Here is a 17,899-nt window from a genome sequence, read left to right on the forward strand (position 1 = left end):
AGTTTTTCTTCATGGCTATTAAGGCACAGAATTTCTTTTGAGTCTTTCCACTTTCCCTTTGATAACTTCTCCTTTCTGTAAAGTTTTCTGTAAAGTATTTTAATATAATGTAAACCTTGGAGCGCTTCAGAACTTATTAACTTCAACCTGGTGCATGGATGATAGTGTTTTGACTGGGCTTTTTTAAAGGGCAGGGGGAGATCAATTTTCCCCAAGTGCTTTGAAAGGATAAATCGCTGTCTAGATCAGGGATCCCCAACCCCTGGTGACTAAATGAAGTGGTGTAAATCAAAGACTACCTGCATAGAATTGGATATGAAAGGATGAATGGCCTCTCCTAGAGATTTCATGTAGATGTTAAATCACGTTGCTTACTGAGGGAAATCCGGGCAGTTCCAGCTGCAAGAATGCAGAGGGAAAAATATCTCCTATCTAGATGAGGTTGGAAGCAAAGTGGGTGGGCACATCAAGGTTTTGTCCTGTATTTCATTCTTTTATCAATGGGATGAAGCTGGCAGTTGTTTAAGGCTGCACACACAAACAAGACCTTCATGAACTTTTATGATGCAGCACCTGCCTAATCTTGTGAAGGTGAGTAGGGGAAGGCATCACTCTTCAAGCTTCCCTCAGTTGCAAATATAGTTTTGGGGAGTTATCCTGCCCCACCCCCCCAAGAGAAAGAACTGGCTGGAATACTCTTCACTGATCCTCAAGGGAGGTGCGCTTTGTCCCTGCCTGATGATGCATTGTGTTCTCCCCACGGATGTTTTGCTTGCCTGCAAAAGAAGCCTCTATCTCAGTTGGAGTGACAATGAGGGCATCCCTACTTTATGTCGCTAGATGGCGCTCTACAAAGAAGCAACACTCGCTCCGAGAATGCGGAGAATGAGAGCACAGCAGCGGCATCCCTAATATTGACATTACACCGGAAGGGAGAGAGGCCGAGCTGGAACGAATTGAAACGATAGAGTATTAGATTGCTAGAGAGGATGTGGAGGAGGATGATAGAGGAAGTTCCTCTTCCGGCTCAACCAGGGGAGGGTGATGGCGTTGGCGGAGCCTCTTGTGCTGCTTGGAGGGTCGAAGCGGCTCCTGGGAGGTGAGTGGAGGGCAGGTCGGAGGAGAAGCCGGGAGCAAGTCGGGCCCTTTGGGTTTCTCCACGGCCTGGAAGCAGCGAAGGGACAGGAATGAAACATGCAGGCTGCTGCTGCTGCTGCAAAGTCCTTCTCTCCCCAAACGTTCTTATCCTTTTGCTGCACGATTTAAAACTGCAGCCCGAGATTTTTCTGATTTTACACTTGTTGACATTCATTTTTCCTCATTCCTGTACATGAGAATACAAAATTTTAGAAAATGTCTGCAATTGTCTTAAATTTTTTTAAAAAAACCTGAAAAACCGTATTGGCATAAATATTCAGATCTTTCACTCAGCAATTGCAGCCCCGTGTCTTTTGGGGTATGAGGGGATAAGCTTTCTGCACCTGGATCAGGGGATTTTTTGCCGATCTTCCTTGCAAATCCTCTCAAGATCCCTCAGGTTGGCTGCGACCATTGGTGGAGAGCCATTTTCGGATTCCTGCAGAGAGATTCAATAAGGTTCAGGTCAGAGCTCTGGCTGGGCCCCTCTAGGACATTCACAGAGTTGTCTTTAAGCCACTGCAAGCTGTCTTGGCTGTCCTGAGCGCTGTGGAACAGGTTTTCATTGAGGATCTCCCTGTGCTTTGCTCCATTCAGCTTTCCCTCAACTCTGACCAATCTCCCAGTCCCTGCAGCTGAGAAGCACACCCACAGCGTGATGCTGCCACCACCATGCTTTGCTGTTGGGATGACATTGGGCAGGTGATGAGCAATGCCTGGGTTTCTCCACACATAACATTTAGAAGTGACAGGTTCATTTCATCAGACCGGAGAATCTTGTTCCTCACAGAGTTCTTCCGGTGCTTTTTTGCAAACTCCAAACAGGCTTCTATGTGTTGTGCACTGAGGAGAGGCTTCTGTCTAGTCACTCTGCCATAATGCTCAGAAGGGTGGAGGGCTGCAATGATGGTTGTCCTTCTGGAACTCCGTCCCATCTCCACACAGGATCTCTGAGGCTCAGTCAGAGTGACCATCTTAGGCCCTTCTACCTCAATTGCTCAGTTTGACCAGGCGACCAGCTCTTGGAAAATTATGGAGGCCACTTGTCCCTTAGGAAACTTCAGTGCAGCAGAAATTTTACTGTAGCCTTCCCCAGACCTGTGCCTTGCAATAATGCTGTCTCTGAACTCTGCAGGCAGTTCCTTTAACCTCACAGCTACTGTTCTGCTACAGTATGCATTGTCAGCTATGAGGCCTTCTGTGGAGAGGGGAATTTACAAATCATGTTCAATCAAGTTAATTTACCACAGGTAGACTCCAATCAAGGTGTGGAACCATGTCATCAACAATCAAGGGAAATAGGAGGTACATGAACTAAATTTCAAGTGCTGTTGCAAAGGGTCTAAATATTTATGCCAATGTGATATTTCAGTTTTTTTTCTTTTTACTAAATTTACAGACTATGTAGATTAAGGAGGGGGAAAATGAAGTTAAACAACTGTAGAATCAAGCTGCAGCATAACAAAATTGACAACTGTAAAGGGGGCCTGAATACTTTCTGAATGCACTGTATTGAGAAAAATAAAACATTTCAGGTTAAGTGAAAGGTTAAGGCTTGGGATGTCTTGCCCAAAATGCCTGCAGAGCATTTTGAGGAAGGGAGACTGATGTGCACAAGAGGCAGGTTGGTTGAGCTCCAAAGAGGTTTCAGTTGTTGGAATAAAATGCCCTGTGGAGAGTTTTTAATTTATATTCTATCAACCCAGTCCTGCTTCCTCTAGTTATTCCATTACCATCTTCCCTTTCCAATTTTCAGGTTTTTTCAAAATTCTGTCTATTTAAGGCACAGAATTTCTCTGTGTCTTTCCACCTTCGCTTTCACAGCATTCCCTTTCTGTAAAGCCGACAAGCATGGTATGTAAGTTGGCATTGTCATATGACATAATGCTTAAAGATTGGGCTGCTTACTAACACAGATTTTAGTCCCAATTGCAGTCAGTCAGTGAGCACTACTTCAATTAGGATGTCACCAGAGTGGTTGTGAAAAACATATTCTGCCCTTACTTGGAGCTGAGGACTTCTATGGGCAAAACTGTACATGAAATCTTGCAGAGGGTTTAGGTATCATTTCATCAGGTAAAAACCCACAATCTCTACAATTAGCTCAGAAGGTTCAACTGGGATCATTTTGGGATAATTTTCAGGCTAAAACACATGCATTTTCTACATACATAAAGATAGGCATGTATGTCTGTATTTCTCTTTGTATGCATATATTTACATCTGTACAATGTATCCCCAGCATTTCCAGATATAGTTCATGATAAGGCTTTGCACTGCTAAGAATTTGTGAATTACCAAAGTGAAAAAGAGAATTTCATGACGGAATGCATATTTGAACCTGGACAAAAATGTGTCAAATGAATCATAACTAATGTAAGAGGTTATTCCTTATTGTGGCATGTTTGCTTATTTATTGTAATGTATACTTTTTTCTTTTTTTCACAACTTCAGCAACTATTTTATAAAGAATTAAAGTTACATGTTTCTTTGAATCTTACAGACAAAGAGGATGGCAATAAGAGCACTCTGGAAACTTGAGAATAATAAGCAACACTGGGAAAAAAAACAAAGCCAGCAAGAAATCAAAATATTTTCCACTTCCTTCAGAAAACTAGAAAATTCTTCTCCTTTCCCAGCAGTTGAGACACAAGGAGAGAAAATTCAAGCTAGAAAAAGTAGAGTGTGAGAAACTCAAGAATACGCTACATGAAAGATCAAGGGAGATTGTATTTCATTCAGAAAAAGAGGGGTATCTCTGAAAGTCAGCAGGGAGAAAAGGGTCTATTGGATGGCCACATAGGGCAGACTGTGATGGAGGCTTGGCCCTGTGAGGAAAAAAACAGGTTGAAATAAAGCACCAGTAAACAAATGATCACACATATATATGACCTCAAGAATATCACCAACCTGGTGACACATCAGAAGACTCACACTGGAGAGAAATTATATGATTGTCCTGACTGTGGCAAAAGTTTCAATCAGAATACCCACCTGATGACCCACCAGAGAACTCACACAGTACAAAATGTATTACTGTCCAGATTGAGGCAAAAGTTTCAGTCAGAATTCTGACCTAATGAGAAACGAGAGGACTCATTCCCAGGACAAACCGTATGAATGTCCTGAGTGTGGGAAAAGTTTCAGACGGAATTCCAGTCTCATTATACACCAGAGGATTCACACAGGAGAAAAACCATATGAGTGTCCAGATTGTGGGAAAGGTTTCAATTGGAATTGCGAGTTGGAAGTACACCAGAGGACTCACACTGGAGAGAAACCATATGAGTGTCCTGATTGTGGGAAAGATTTCTCTCGGAATTCTGACCTGGTGAGACATCAGACGACTCACACAGGAGAAAAGATATATGAATGTCCAGAATGTGGGAAATGTTTCAGTGATAATTCCAACCTTTTGAAACACCAGAGGATTCACACAGGCGACAAACCGTATGAGTGTCCAGATTGTGGGAAAAGTTTTGGTCAGAATTATAACTTCCTGATGCACCAGAGGATTCACACAGGAGAAAAACCATATATATGTCCAGATTGTAAGAAATGTTTCAGTCGGAAGTCCTACCTTTTGAAACACCAGAGGACTCACACAGGAGACAAACCGTATGAGTGTCCAGATTGTGGGAAAAGTTTCAGTCAGAATTGCAACCTTGTGAAACACCAGACTACTCACACTGGAGACAAGCCATATGAATGTCCAGAATGTGGAAAATGTTTCAGTCAGAATTCTAACCTCCTGATGCATCGGAGGACTCACACAGGAGACAAACCGTATGATTGTCCAGTTTGTGGGAAAAGTTTCAGTCGGAATTCCAACCTTGTGACACACCAGAGGATTCACACAGGAGACAAACCGTATGAATGTCCAGAATGTGGGAAAGGGTTCAGTGAGAATTCCCAGTTGGTTATCCACCAGAGGATTCACACAGGAGACAAACCCTATAAGTGTCCAGATTGTGGGAAAAGCTTCACTCAGAATTCCAACCTTGTGACACACCAGAGGATTCACACAGGAGACAAACCGTATCAATGTCCAGATTGTGGGAAAAATTTCAGTCAGAATTCCAACCTTGTGAAACACCAGACTACTCACACTGGAGAAAAACCATATATATGTCCAGATTGTGGGAAATGTTTCAGTTGGAATTTCAACCTGGTGACACACCAGAGGACTCACACAGGAGACAAACCGTATGAGTGTCCAGATTGTGGGAAAAGTTTCAGTCAGAATTCCAACCTTGTGACACACCAGACTACTCACACTGGAGACAAGCCATATGAATGTCCAGAATGTGGAAAATGTTTCAGTCAGAATTCTAACCTCCTGATGCACCGGAGGATTCACACAGGAGACAGGCCGCATGAGTGTCCAGATTGTGGGAAAAGCTTCAGTCAGAATTCCAGCCTTTTGAAACACCAGAGGACTCACAGAGGAGAGAAACTTTATGAGTGTCTAGAGTGTGGGAAAAGGTTCAGTCATAATTCCAGCCTTGTGACACACCAGAGGACTCACATTGGGGAAAAACCATTATGAATGTCCAGAATATGAGAAACGCTTCAGTTATATTTATAGTGTGATAAAACACCAGAAGACTCACACAGGAGACAAACCGTATAAGTGTCCAGAATGTGAGAAAGGTTTCACTCATAATTTCAAACTTGTTCAACACCAGAGGAATCACACAGGAGAGAAATCATATGAGTGTCCAGAGTGTGGGAAAAGTTTCAGTCGGAATTACAACCTTGTGACACACCAGAGGATTCACACGAGACAAACCGTATGAATGTCCAGAATGTGGGAAAAGGTTCAGTGAGAATTCCAACCTTGTGACACACCAGAGGATTCACACAGGAGACAAACCGTATCAATGTCCAGAGTGTGGGAAATGTTTCCGTCGGAATTCCAGCCTTGCTACACACCAGAGGACTCACACAGGAGACAAACCGTATGAATGTCCAGAATGTGGGAAATGTTTCAGTCATAATTCCAACCTTTTGAAACACCAGAGGATTCACACAGGAGACAAACCATATGAGTGTCCAGATTGTGGGAAAAGTTTTGTTCAGAATTCTAACCTCCTGATGCACCAGAGGATTCACACAGGAGAAAAACCATATGTATGTCCAGATTGTGGGAAATGTTTCAGCCGGAATTTCCAGCTGGTGTCACACCAGAGGACTCACATGAGAGAAACCTTATGAGTGTCCACGTTGTGGGAAAAGTTTCAGTCAGAATTCCAGCCTTATGTAACACCAGAAGACTCACACAGGAGAGAAACCTTTTGAATGTCCAGAGTGTAGGAAAGATTCAGTGATAATTCCAACCTTGTGAAGCACCAGAGGACTCACACAGGAGACAAGCCGTATGAGTGTCCAGAATGTGGGAAAAGTTTCAATCAGAATTCCAGCCTTGTGCAACATCAGAAGACTCACACACTAGAGAAACCTTTTGTAATTCCAGAGTGTAGGAAAGATTCAGTGATAATTCCAACCTTGTGAAGCACCAGAGGACTCACACAGGAGACAAGCCGCATGAATGTCCAGACTTTGGGAAAAGTTTCAATCAGAATTCCCACCTGGTGACACACTAGAAGACCCACATAGGGGAGAATCCATATGAGTGCCCAAAGTGTGGGAAACATTTCAGTAGGAATTCCCACCTGATGCCAAACCAGAGAACTCACATGTACAAATTTTATGAGTGTCCAGATTGTGGCAGAAGTTTTAATCAAAATTCCGGACTAATGACACATTCCCAAGACAAATGGTAGAAATGTCGAGATTGTGGGAAAAGTTTCAGTCAAAATTCCAACCTTTTAACATATCAGAGAAACCGTATGAGTCCTCAGAGCAACGGTCTTCAAACTTGGCAAGTTTAATACTTGTAGACTTCAACTCCCAGAATTCCTGAGCTAACATGACTGGAAGAGGAATTCTGGGAGTTGAAGTCCAGAAGTCTTAAAACTGTCAATTTTAAAGACCCCTGGTCCAGAGTGGAAAAAGTTTCAGTCAGAATTCCAGCCTGGTGACACACCAGAGGACTCACAGTCATGATAAAAGGTAATGACATGTTTCTGGTGATCTGCAGAACTTTCTGGATATTTCTTTTTGCACAAATATGGAATTCTTCAAAAAGGCTTTCAGGTGGTCTTTTTTATATTGATTATTGAATTCCGCATTGCGGCTCCGCATTGTAATGGGCTCCAGGAAAAGGGGACCCCGCCACCCCCCATTGTGAAGCGTGATAAATTTCACTGCTGCATAAGGCGCGAAAAGTGGCAGCAGCAAATGTTCGCGATGAAGACCCACAAAGGCAAGTGCAGGAGTGCTTCGCTTCTGCACTAAGGCTCTGGCCACTGCCACCGCTGCGACAGGGTGACAGCTCTTTCATCCCACTGCCATGACAGGGTGACAGCTCTTTCATCCCACTGCCGCGACAGGGACCCGCAACAGAAAGATGAAAGACCCACATTCAGCTCTGGAGCGACACGCGCCCTGTACCGTTCCAGACAATTGGCTGTCCAATCTACTCTTAAAAACCTCCACTGAGGGAGCACCCACAACTTCTAGAGCAGGGGTTTCATTTCATTCAGGGCTGCATTAGGGTTGTTTGACCTCGGACAGCCATGGGGTGGCGGGCAGTGGATATGGCCATGGTGGATGTGACATGAGACCACACCTCCACACACATGGTTTTATACACTGTCTTATAAAAATAGAGAGCCGTATATTTCTCTGACTCTGTTTTTGAATACTTGATCTGAGTCAAGAATGGTCTCCTGGCGCACTCCGGAGGTCCTGTTTTGGGCCTGGAAGGCCTCCTGCAGCCCTCAGGAGGGTTTTAAGAAGACACTGGACAATCACTTGTCTGAAATGATATAAGGTCTCCTGCTCTAGCAGGGGATTGGATTAGATGACCTCAAAGATCCTTTCCAATTCTGCAATACTACTGTATATTCTAGTAGTTATTTTTCTGCTTCTAAGCCATGGAGGGAACCAAACAGCCTGACGTGTTAGGACCTATTCTTAAGTCACCTTCCAGCTCCCCCTTTCACCCAGGGAAGAGCAGGAGAGATTAGCTGTGAAGATTAGCTGCATGCTGAGCCCTAAAAGTTCATGAAGTTATTACAGAATTACACATTAAAAGTTGGGCCGGACCAAGTTTCCAAGCAGGGGACCCTATTTGATTCCGGACCATTGGCTGTCCAATCTGCTCTTCAAAACCTCCACTGAGGGAGCACCCACAGAGGCAAGCCATTCCACGGGTGGGTTCCTTTATTGTGAATAAGCAAGCAAAAAGTTTATTTCAATGGGCCTTTCGGATTTCTTTTTCTTTTTTTAACAAACTTTATTCAGTTTTTCACATTAAAAACAAAAATCTCTTTTTAGTGGACAACCTATTTCCGGGTCATCACCTTTACATACAAATATGACAGCAATTATACATTGATATATGCATACTTAATTCTATTATTACCTTTTCCATTCCAAATTTTCAGTAAGGAGAGAAATAAACACATTAATTCTAGCCTCTTTCATTAATCTCAATCGAAACATCTTTTTGTTTCATTTCAATTATTTCAAATATAATCCTTTAGTATTTATTTTTAAACATAAAGATAAAGAATATGTGTTTGCCTAATAATAATAATAAAGTTTAATTCTAAATTCTTTCATTAATCTCAATCTAAACATCTTATTTCATTTCAATTATTTCAAATATAATCCTTAATATTTTAAAAATAAAAATAATATATATTTGCCTAATAGTAGTAATAATGAAGTTACCAATGTCTCTCCTTGCTTTTAATAATCTGTATTAAACTTATTAATTTAGCTGGTTCTTTAGTCTGTCATATTCCCTTTCCATTACACATTTTTTAATGAATTCTAAATACACATTTTAACACACACACACACACAAAAAGAAAAAAGAACAAGTATAGGTTTACTATTTTGAGTGTGACACCTTAATGATTAGAATATACCTTTATTCCCTCATCTTAATTCCCAATAAACCATTAATCATTACATCTTTTCAATTGAATTCCACAGCATATTCCCCCCCTTTAATAAGAGTTATCAGTATCTATATTACCCTATTTTCTAAATATTTTTAATTGCAGAAATATTTTTATTACCCCTTGTCACCCTGCAGAATCCCCTTTTTAATTCATCAACCATTATCTCTGAAAAAACAATTTCAGCATTTTACTAGTTCTGTTTCTTTCACATGCCTGTTTCTTACTGCTTCTCCTCCCCCTCTTTTCCCCATATCTTTTCTCATTCCAGTTTATATCCCTCTCTTTCTTAATATCTTCCTTTCCCCCTTTCTGCTGAGTCTTTCTGCCTTTCCTGACTTCACAGGTATTCCTTTTAATTGTAAAGAAACAATTTCCTTTCAACATTTTACTATTTCTGTATTTCTTTCTTTCATATGCCTGTTTCTTACTGCTTCTCCTCCCCCTCTTTTCCCCATATCTTTTCTCATTCCAGTTTATATCCCTCTTTCTTAATATCTTCCTTTCCCCTTTTCTGCTGAATCTTCCTGTCTTTCCTGACTTCACAGGTATTCCCTCTTTTAATTGCCTTCTTAAATCTCAACTTTTTAACCTTCCTTCTTTCCCCACTTCTTTGTAGCTTTCTTTGTGTTAATTGTCTATTTAAAATGTCTTCTCCTTGAGTCGATTCCTCCTCCTCTGAAAATCTTTCTTCTTGTTCTTCAATCACCATTTCCATTTTTTCTAGCACAGAGCAAAGTGATTCGCCTCTTTCCTGTAGTAATTCTCTCATATTTTTGCGTTCCATTTTTAATTCCCGAAGAGATATCATCATTCTTATATTTTATGATCGTTAAAGTCCACAAAAAGGAACCACTTTTACTTTCCTTCTTTCTTCTTTCAGTTTTTTAAGGTTCTCAGTTATTCCAGTCCAGGGTTTATACCAAAAACGTCAATCAGTCCCACAAACAATCTTTCCTTGCTTTTTCCTTTATTCTGGTTCTGCTTTCACTTTCTAAAATTCTTACTTTGTTTCAATATTTCTGTAATGTTATATCCACACCAGTTCATTCAAAAACAGGATGCTTTCCCTTTTATTTGAACCAAATTTTTATCAAAAGGTGACACTCTCCATTATACAATCTTCACCTTTTCCCCCTATTTTTTTATTTAAGGTTTTTCGAACCTCAATATTCCAGCACAGTCCAGTCTCCAATTTGTAAACTTTGTTATTATTATTCTTTGACAATCTTAAGTCCAGCTTTAGTTTTATACTTGTTTATTTCCAAATTATTTTAGTCCAATTTTATTAAATCTTTAATTCCAGCCTCTTTCTTTCCCGGTTGGAAGCCCCATGTAGCTGTCAAAAAAAGTTTTTTTTTCTTTGTCCCTTTGTAATTTTGCCGCTCACTTTTCTTTTCTTAAAAATTCTATGTTACCTTAATCCCGTGGTACTTTTGTTTAGTTATATTGCCCAGTTGTCCCGGTTCAGATGTTATCCATCTCTTTCTTCCCTCCTGCACAAATCTTAGTCCAGCTGATTCATCTTCTTTGGGGTGGCCGTTTTACACCACTGCTTCAGTCGTCTTCGGGAGGAAAAAAAACCAAGGGGGGGGGGGGAGATGCGGCTCCCCACAATCAGGCTTCCTGCTTCCTCTTACTCCGCCGCCCCTCCAAGGCAGTTTCAGCCCCTAATCAAAATGATTGGGGCTCTCCGACCGTCGGCGAGAAGGCTCCACCTTCTTCCCTGGCCTTTCGGATTTCTTTTTAAGAGAGCTAATCCACAAACGGGCTCGCTGGAGACATTGGCATTGGTCGGCCTCGGCCTAGTGGCCCCCTCCCCTTATTGGCTTCAGCGAAGGGGTTAAACGCTTTTGCGCCCCGAGAGGAGGCAGAAAAGGGGGAAAAGTGGGGTGGGAGCCAATCCCGACCCCTCCTTGCCCTCCTTCCTGGTCTCCCGACATCTCTTACAACAAGTCCTGCAGAGATTCCCTCGTGGGAAGAGGCACTGAAGGGGCGCCAGGTGGGCAAGCCTGCTGCCAGAGGGGGAGACCAGGAGGGGGGAGGAAGAGGAGGGGGAATCCCCAGGTGCTGGAAGGGAGGAGGGATTCCTGGGGGGAGGGAAGGAGAGCGAGGTGGGGTTTCCCCAGTTTCCCCTTCCGAGTCCCCCACCTTTCCTCGCAAGATTTTCTGCTCCGTGAGAACCGCTGCGCCGCTGCTTCTCCTCCTCGGTTGTGCGAACGGCTCTCGGATCCCCTTAAAATCCTCCCTCCAAGCGCCCCCCTCCTTCACCGCAGCCCAATGTTTGGTGCAGCCCGGCTCCCAGGGTGAGGCCGCCTGGTGTTGGGCACCACCGTTCCCACGTTCCCCTGTGGCTGCTGGGGAGGATCCGCCTCCCAGGGTCTGGAGGGGAGGAAGAGGATCTGGGTTCAGAGGGATCGTGGCTGGGCGTGAACCCTGCTAGGAGGAGGCCGGTGGCATCTCGAGGGTTACGGAGACCAGAGGCGTCCAACTGAGCTTCCTTAGAGATGCAGCACCTGTATCTGCCTCTCTTACCTGCCCAGATTCCCTTTCTGATGCATCCCTGTTTCCCTCTGCCCACGTGACTGAACAGCCCTGTCGGCAAAGGTTTTCAATTTAAATTTCAGTTCTTTTACAGATTGTATAATCTAATAACTGCCTTTGAGCATTTTGGGGAAGAGAGACTGGTGTGCAGAAGAGGGAGATTGGTTGAGCTCCAGAGAGGCTTCAGTTGTTGGAATAAAATGTCCTTTGGACGGTTTTTGTTTATATTCTGTTGAGCCAACGCTGCTTCCTCTAGTTATTCCGTTACAAACTTCCTTTTCCAATTTGCAGTTTTTCTTCATGGCTATTATAAGACAAGGAAATGCTTTTGAGTCTCTCCACTTTCACTTTTGTAACTTCTCCTATCTGTAAAGATTTCTGAAAGTATTTTAATATAATGTAAACCTTCGGAGCACTTCAGAACTTACTAACTTCAACCTGGTGCATGGATGATGGTATTTCGACTGGGCTTTTTTAAAGGGGGGGGGGGGTAGAGAGGTCAATTTTCCCCAAATGCTTTGAAAGGATAAATCACTCTCTAGGTCAGGGATCCCCAACCCCTGGTCACTAAATGAAGAGGCTCAAAGACTACCTGCATAGAATTGGATATGAAAGGATGAATGGCCTCTCCTAGAGATTTCATGTAGATGTTAAATCACGTTGCTTACTGAGGGAAATCCGGGCAGTTCCAGCTGCAAGAATGCAGAGGGAAAAATAATATCTCCCATCTAGATGAGGTTGGAAGCAATGTGTGTGGGCACATCAAGGTTTTGTCCTGTATTTCATTCAATGGGATGAGGTTTTGTCCTATATCAATGGGATGAAGCTGGCAATTGTTTAAGGCTGCACATAAAAACAAGACCTTCATCAACTTTTATGATGCAGCACCTGCCTAATCTTGTGAAGGTGAGTAGGGGAAAGCATCACTCTTCAAGCTTCCCTCAGTTGCTAATATAGTTTTGGGGAATTATCCTGCACCCCCAAGAGAAAGAACTGGCTGGAATAGTCTTCACTGATCCTCAAGGGAGGTGCGCTTTGTCCCTGCCTGATGATGCATTGTGTTCTCCCCACGGATGCTTTGCTTGCCTGCAAAAGAAGCCCCTGTCTCAGTTGGAGTGACAATGAGGGCATCCCTACTTTTTGTCGCTAGATGGCGCTCTACAAAGAAGTAACACTCGCGCCTGGAAAGCAGAGAATAAGAGTACAGCAGCGGCATCGCTAATATTGACATTACACCGGAAGGGAGAGAGCCCGAGCTGGAACGAATTGAAACGATAGAGTATTAGATTGCTAGAGAGGATGTGGAGGAGGATGACAGAGGAAGTTCCTCTTCCGGCTCAGCCACGGGAGGTTGATGGCGTTGGCGGAGCCTCTTGTGCTGCTTGGAGGGTCGAAGCGGCTCCTGGGAGGTGAGTGGAGGGCAGGTCGGAGGAGAAGCCGGGAGCAAGTCGGGCCCTTTGGGTTCCTCCACGGCCTGGAAGCAGCGAAGGGAAAGGAATGAAACATGCAGGCTGCTGCTGTTGCTGCAAAGTCTTTCTCTCCCCAAACGTTCTTATCCTTTTGCTGCACGATTTAAAACTGCAGCCCGAGATTTTTCTGATTTTACACTTGTTGACATTCATTTTTCCTCATTCCTGTACATGACAAAGTGAATACAGAATTTTAGAAAATGTCTGTAATTGTCTTAATTTTTTTTAAAAAAACCTGAAAAACCGTATTGGCATAAATATTCAGATCCTTCCCTCAGCAATTACAGCCCTGTGTCTTTTTGGGTATGAGGGGATAAGCTTTTTGCACCTGGATTGGGGGATTTTCTGCCGTTCTTCCTTGCAAATCCTCTCAAGCTCAGTCAGGTTGGCTGCGACCATAGGTGGAGAGCCATTTTAAGGTTCCTCCAGAGATATTCAGTAAGGTTCAAGTCAGAACTCTGGCTGGGCCCCTCTAGGACATTCACAGAGTTGTCCCTATGCTGCCTTGGCTGTGTCCTTGTCATGTTGAGAAGTGGACCTTCGGCCCAGCCTGAGGTCCTGAGTGCTGCGGAACAGGTTTTAATTGACGATATCCCTGTGCTTTGCTCCATTCAGCTTTCCTTTATCCCTGACCAATCTCCCAGTCCCTGTGGCTGATAAAACACCCCCACAGTGTGATGCTGCCACCACCATGCTTTGCTGTTGGGATGACATTGGGCAATGCCTGGGTTTCTCCAGACATAACATTTAGAAATGACAGGTTGGTTTCATCAGACTATTGAGTTTTGTTCCTCACAGAGTTCTTCAGGTGCTTTTTTGCAAACTCCAAACAGGCTTCCATGTGTTGTGCACTGAGGAGAGGCTTCTGTCTAGTCACTCTGCCATAATGCTCAGAAGGGTGGAGGGCTGCAATGATGGTTGTCCTTCTGGAACTCTGTCCCATCTCCACACAGGATCTCTGAGGCTCAGTCAGAGTGACCATCTTAGGCCCTTCTACCTCAATTGCTCATTTTGACCGGGCGACCAGCTCTTAGAAAAGTCCTGGTTGTGCCAAACATTTTTCATTGGAGAATTATGGAGGCCACTTGTCCCTTAGGAACCTTTGGTGCAGCAGAAATTTTACTGGAGATTCCCGGATCTGTGCCTTGCAATAATGCTGTCTCTGAACTCTGTAGGCAGTTCCTTTAACCTCATAGCTACTGTTCTGCTACAGTATGCATTGTCAGCTATGAGGCCTTCTGTGGAGAGGGGAATTTACAAATCATGTTCAATCAAGTTAATTTACCACAGGTAGACTCCAATCAAGGTGTAGAACTGCCAGAAACAATCAAGGGAAATGGAAGGCACCTGAACTAAATTTCAAGTGCTGTTGCAAAGGGTCTGAATATGCCAATATGATACTTTTTTTCTTTTTATTAAACTTTTTTTTTCTTTTTATTAACTTTACAGACTATGTAGATTAAGGAGGGGGAAGATGAAGTTAAACAACTGTAGAATCAAGCTGCAGGATAACAAAATTGACAACTGTAAAGGGGGCCTGAATACTTTCTGAATGCACTGTACTGAGAAATATAAAAACATTTCAGGTTAAGTATAGGATTAAGTCTTGGGATGAGATCTTCTGTGGAGAGGGGAATTTACAAATCATGTTCAATCAAGTTAATTTACCACAGGTAGACTCCAATCAAGGTGTGGAACCATGCCAGAAACAATCAAGGGAAATGGAAGGCACCTAAACTAAATTTAAAGTGCTGTTGCAAAGGGCCTGAATATTTATGCCAATGTGATATTTCAGTTTTTTTTTTCTTTTTACTAAATTTACAGACTATGTAGATTAAGGAGGGGAAAAATGAAGTTAAACAACTGTAGAATCAAGCTGCAGCATAACAAAATTGACAACTGTAAAGGGGGCCTGAATACTTTCTGAATGCACTGTATTGAGAAAGATAAAACATTTCAGGTTAAGTGAAAGGTTAAGTCTTGGGATGTCTTGCCCAAAATGTCTGCCGAGTATTTTGAGGAAGGGAGATGTGCACAAGAGGCAGGTTGGTTGAGCTCCAAAGAGGCTTCAGTTGTTGGAATAAAATGCCCTGTGGAGAGTTTTTAATTTATATTCTATTGACCCTGTCCTGCTTCCTCTAGTTATTCCATTACCATCTTCCCTTTCCAATTTTCAGGTTTTTTCAAAATTTTGTCTATTTAAGGCACAAAATTTCTCTGTGTCTGTCCACCTTCGCTTTCACAGCATTCCCTTTCTGTAAAGCCAACAAGCATGGTATGTAAGTTGGCATTGTCATATGACATAATGCTTAAAGATTGGGCTGCTTACTAACACAGATGCTAGTCCCAATTGCAGTCAGTCAGTGAGCACTTCTTCAATTAGGATGTCACCAGAGTGGTTGTGAAAAACATATTCTGCCCTTACTTGGAGCTGAGGACTTCCATGGGCAAAACTGTACATGAAATCTTGCAGAGGGTTTAGGTATCATTTCATCAGGTAAAAACCCACAATCTCTACAATTAGCTCAGAAGGTTCAACTGGGATCATTTTGGGATAATTTTCAGGCTAAAACACATGCATTTTCTACATACATAAAGATAGGCATGTATGTCTGTATTTCTCTTTGTATGCATATATTTACATCTGTACAATGTATCCCCAGCATTTCCAGATATAGTTCATGATAAGGCTTTGCACTGCTAAGAATTTGTGAATTACCAAAGTGAAAAAGAGAATTTCATGACGGAATGCATATTTGAACCTGGACAAAAATGTGTCAAATGAATCATAACTAATGTAAGAGGTTATTCCTTATTGTGGCATGTTTGCTTATTTATTGTAATGTATACTTTTTTCTTTTTTTCACATCTTCAGCAACTATTTTATAAAGAATTAAAGTTACATGTTTCTTTGAATCTTACAGACAAAGAGGATGGCAATAAGAGCACTCTGGAAAATTGAGAATAATAAGCAACACTGGAAAAAAAAACAAAGCCAGCAAGAAATCAAAATATTTTCCATATCCTTCAGAAAACTAGAAAATTCTTCTCCTTTCCCAGCAGTTGAGACACAAGGAGAGAAAATTCAAGCTAGAAAAAGTAAGAATGTGAGAAACTCAAGAATACGCTACATGAAAGATCAAGGGAGATTGTATTTCATTCAGAAAAAGAGAGGTATCTCTGAAAGTCAGCAGGGAGAAAAAGCTGTATTGGATAGCCACATAGGGCAGACTGTGGTGGAGGCCTGGCCCTGTGAGGAGGAAAACAGGTGGAAATAAAGCACCAGTAAACAAATGATCACACATATATATGACCTCAAGAATATCACCAACCTGGTGACACATCAGAAGACTCACACTGGAGAGAAATTATATGATTGTCCTGACTGTGGCAAAAGTTTCAATCAGAATACCCACCTGATGACACACCAGAGAACTCACACAGTATAAAATGTATTACTGTCCAGATTGAGACAAAAGTTTCAGTCAGAATTCTGACCTAATGAGAAACAAGAGGACTCATTCCCAGGACAAACCGTATGAATGTCCTGAGTGTAGGAAAAGTTTCAGACGGAATTCCAGTCTCATTATACACCAGAGGATTCACACAGGAGAAAAACCATATGAGTGTCCAGATTGTGGGAAAGGTTTCAATTGGAATTGCGAGTTGGAAGTACACCAGAGGACTCACACTGGAGAGAAACCATATGAGTGTCCTGATTGTGGGAAAGATTTCTCTCGGAATTCTGACCTGGTGAAACATCAGAGGACTCACACAGGAGACAAACCGTATGAGTGTCCAGAATGTGGGAAATGTTTCAGTCATAATTCCAACCTTTTGAAACACCAGAGGATTCATACAGGAGACAAACCGTATGAGTGTCCAGATTGTGGGAAAAGTTTTGGTCAGAATTATAACCTCCTGATGCACCAGAGGATTCACACAGGAGAAAAACCATATATATGTCCAGATTGTGGGAAATTTTTCAGTCGGAAGTCCTACCTTTTGAAACACCAGAGGACTCACACAGGAGACAAACCGTATGAGTGTCCAGATTGTGGGAAAAGTTTCAGTCAGAATTCCAACCTTGTGACACACCAGACTACTCACACTGGAGACAAGCCATATGAATGTCCAGAATGTGGAAAATGTTTCAGTCAGAATTCTAACCTCCTGATGCATCAGAGGACTCACACAGGAGACAAACCGTATGAGTGTCCAGATTGTGGGAAAAGTTTCAGTCAGAATTCCAACCTTGTGAAACACCAGACTACTCACACTGGAGAAAAACCATATATATGTCCAGATTGTGGGAAATGTTTCAGTTGGAATTCCCACCTGGTGACACACCAGAGGACTCACACAGGAGACAAACCGTATGAGTGTCCAGATTGTGGGAAAAGTTTCAGTCAGAATTCCAACCTTGTGACACACCAGACTACTCACACTGGAGACAAACCATATGAATGTCCAGAATGTGGAAAATGTTTCAGTCAGAATTCTAACCTCCTGATGCACCAGAGGATTCACACAGGAGACAGGCCGCATGAGTGTCCAGATTGTGGGAAAAGTTTCAGTCAGAATTCCAGCCTTGTGAAACACCAGAGGACTCACAGAGGAGAGAAACTTTATGAGTGTCTAGAGTGTGGGAAAAGGTTCAGTCATAATTCCATCCTTGTGACACACCAGAGGACTCACATCGGGGAAAAAACA

General features: G+C 42.6%; 1 protein-coding gene and 1 pseudogene across 2 annotated transcripts in view; both read left to right on the top strand.

Annotated features, from left to right (window-relative positions):
- Positions 1–3,181: 3,181 nt before the first annotated feature.
- LOC148131693 (uncharacterized) lies at positions 3,182–7,290 on the top strand (annotated as a pseudogene). The gene is made up of 2 exons (XR_015747022.1): positions 3,182–3,513; positions 3,641–7,290. The product of XR_015747022.1 is annotated as an uncharacterized LOC148131693 (transcript).
- A 5,573-nt stretch (positions 7,291–12,863) lies between these two features.
- The window catches only part of LOC148131694 (uncharacterized), a 140,687-nt gene continuing 135,651 nt past the window's right edge, over positions 12,864–17,899 (top strand). Inside the window, 2 exon segments of the mRNA XM_087953377.1 lie at positions 12,864–13,126; positions 16,111–17,899. Coding sequence (XP_087809503.1) covers positions 16,688–17,899 — 1,212 coding nt within the window. The 5' untranslated portion in view covers positions 12,864–13,126; positions 16,111–16,687.

Source organism: Notechis scutatus, chromosome 2 (genome assembly GCF_049901735.1).
Source record: "Notechis scutatus isolate UNSWTSFEM ecotype Mainland chromosome 2, rNotScu1.2, whole genome shotgun sequence".
NCBI classification, from domain to species: Eukaryota; Metazoa; Chordata; class Lepidosauria; order Squamata; family Elapidae; genus Notechis; species Notechis scutatus.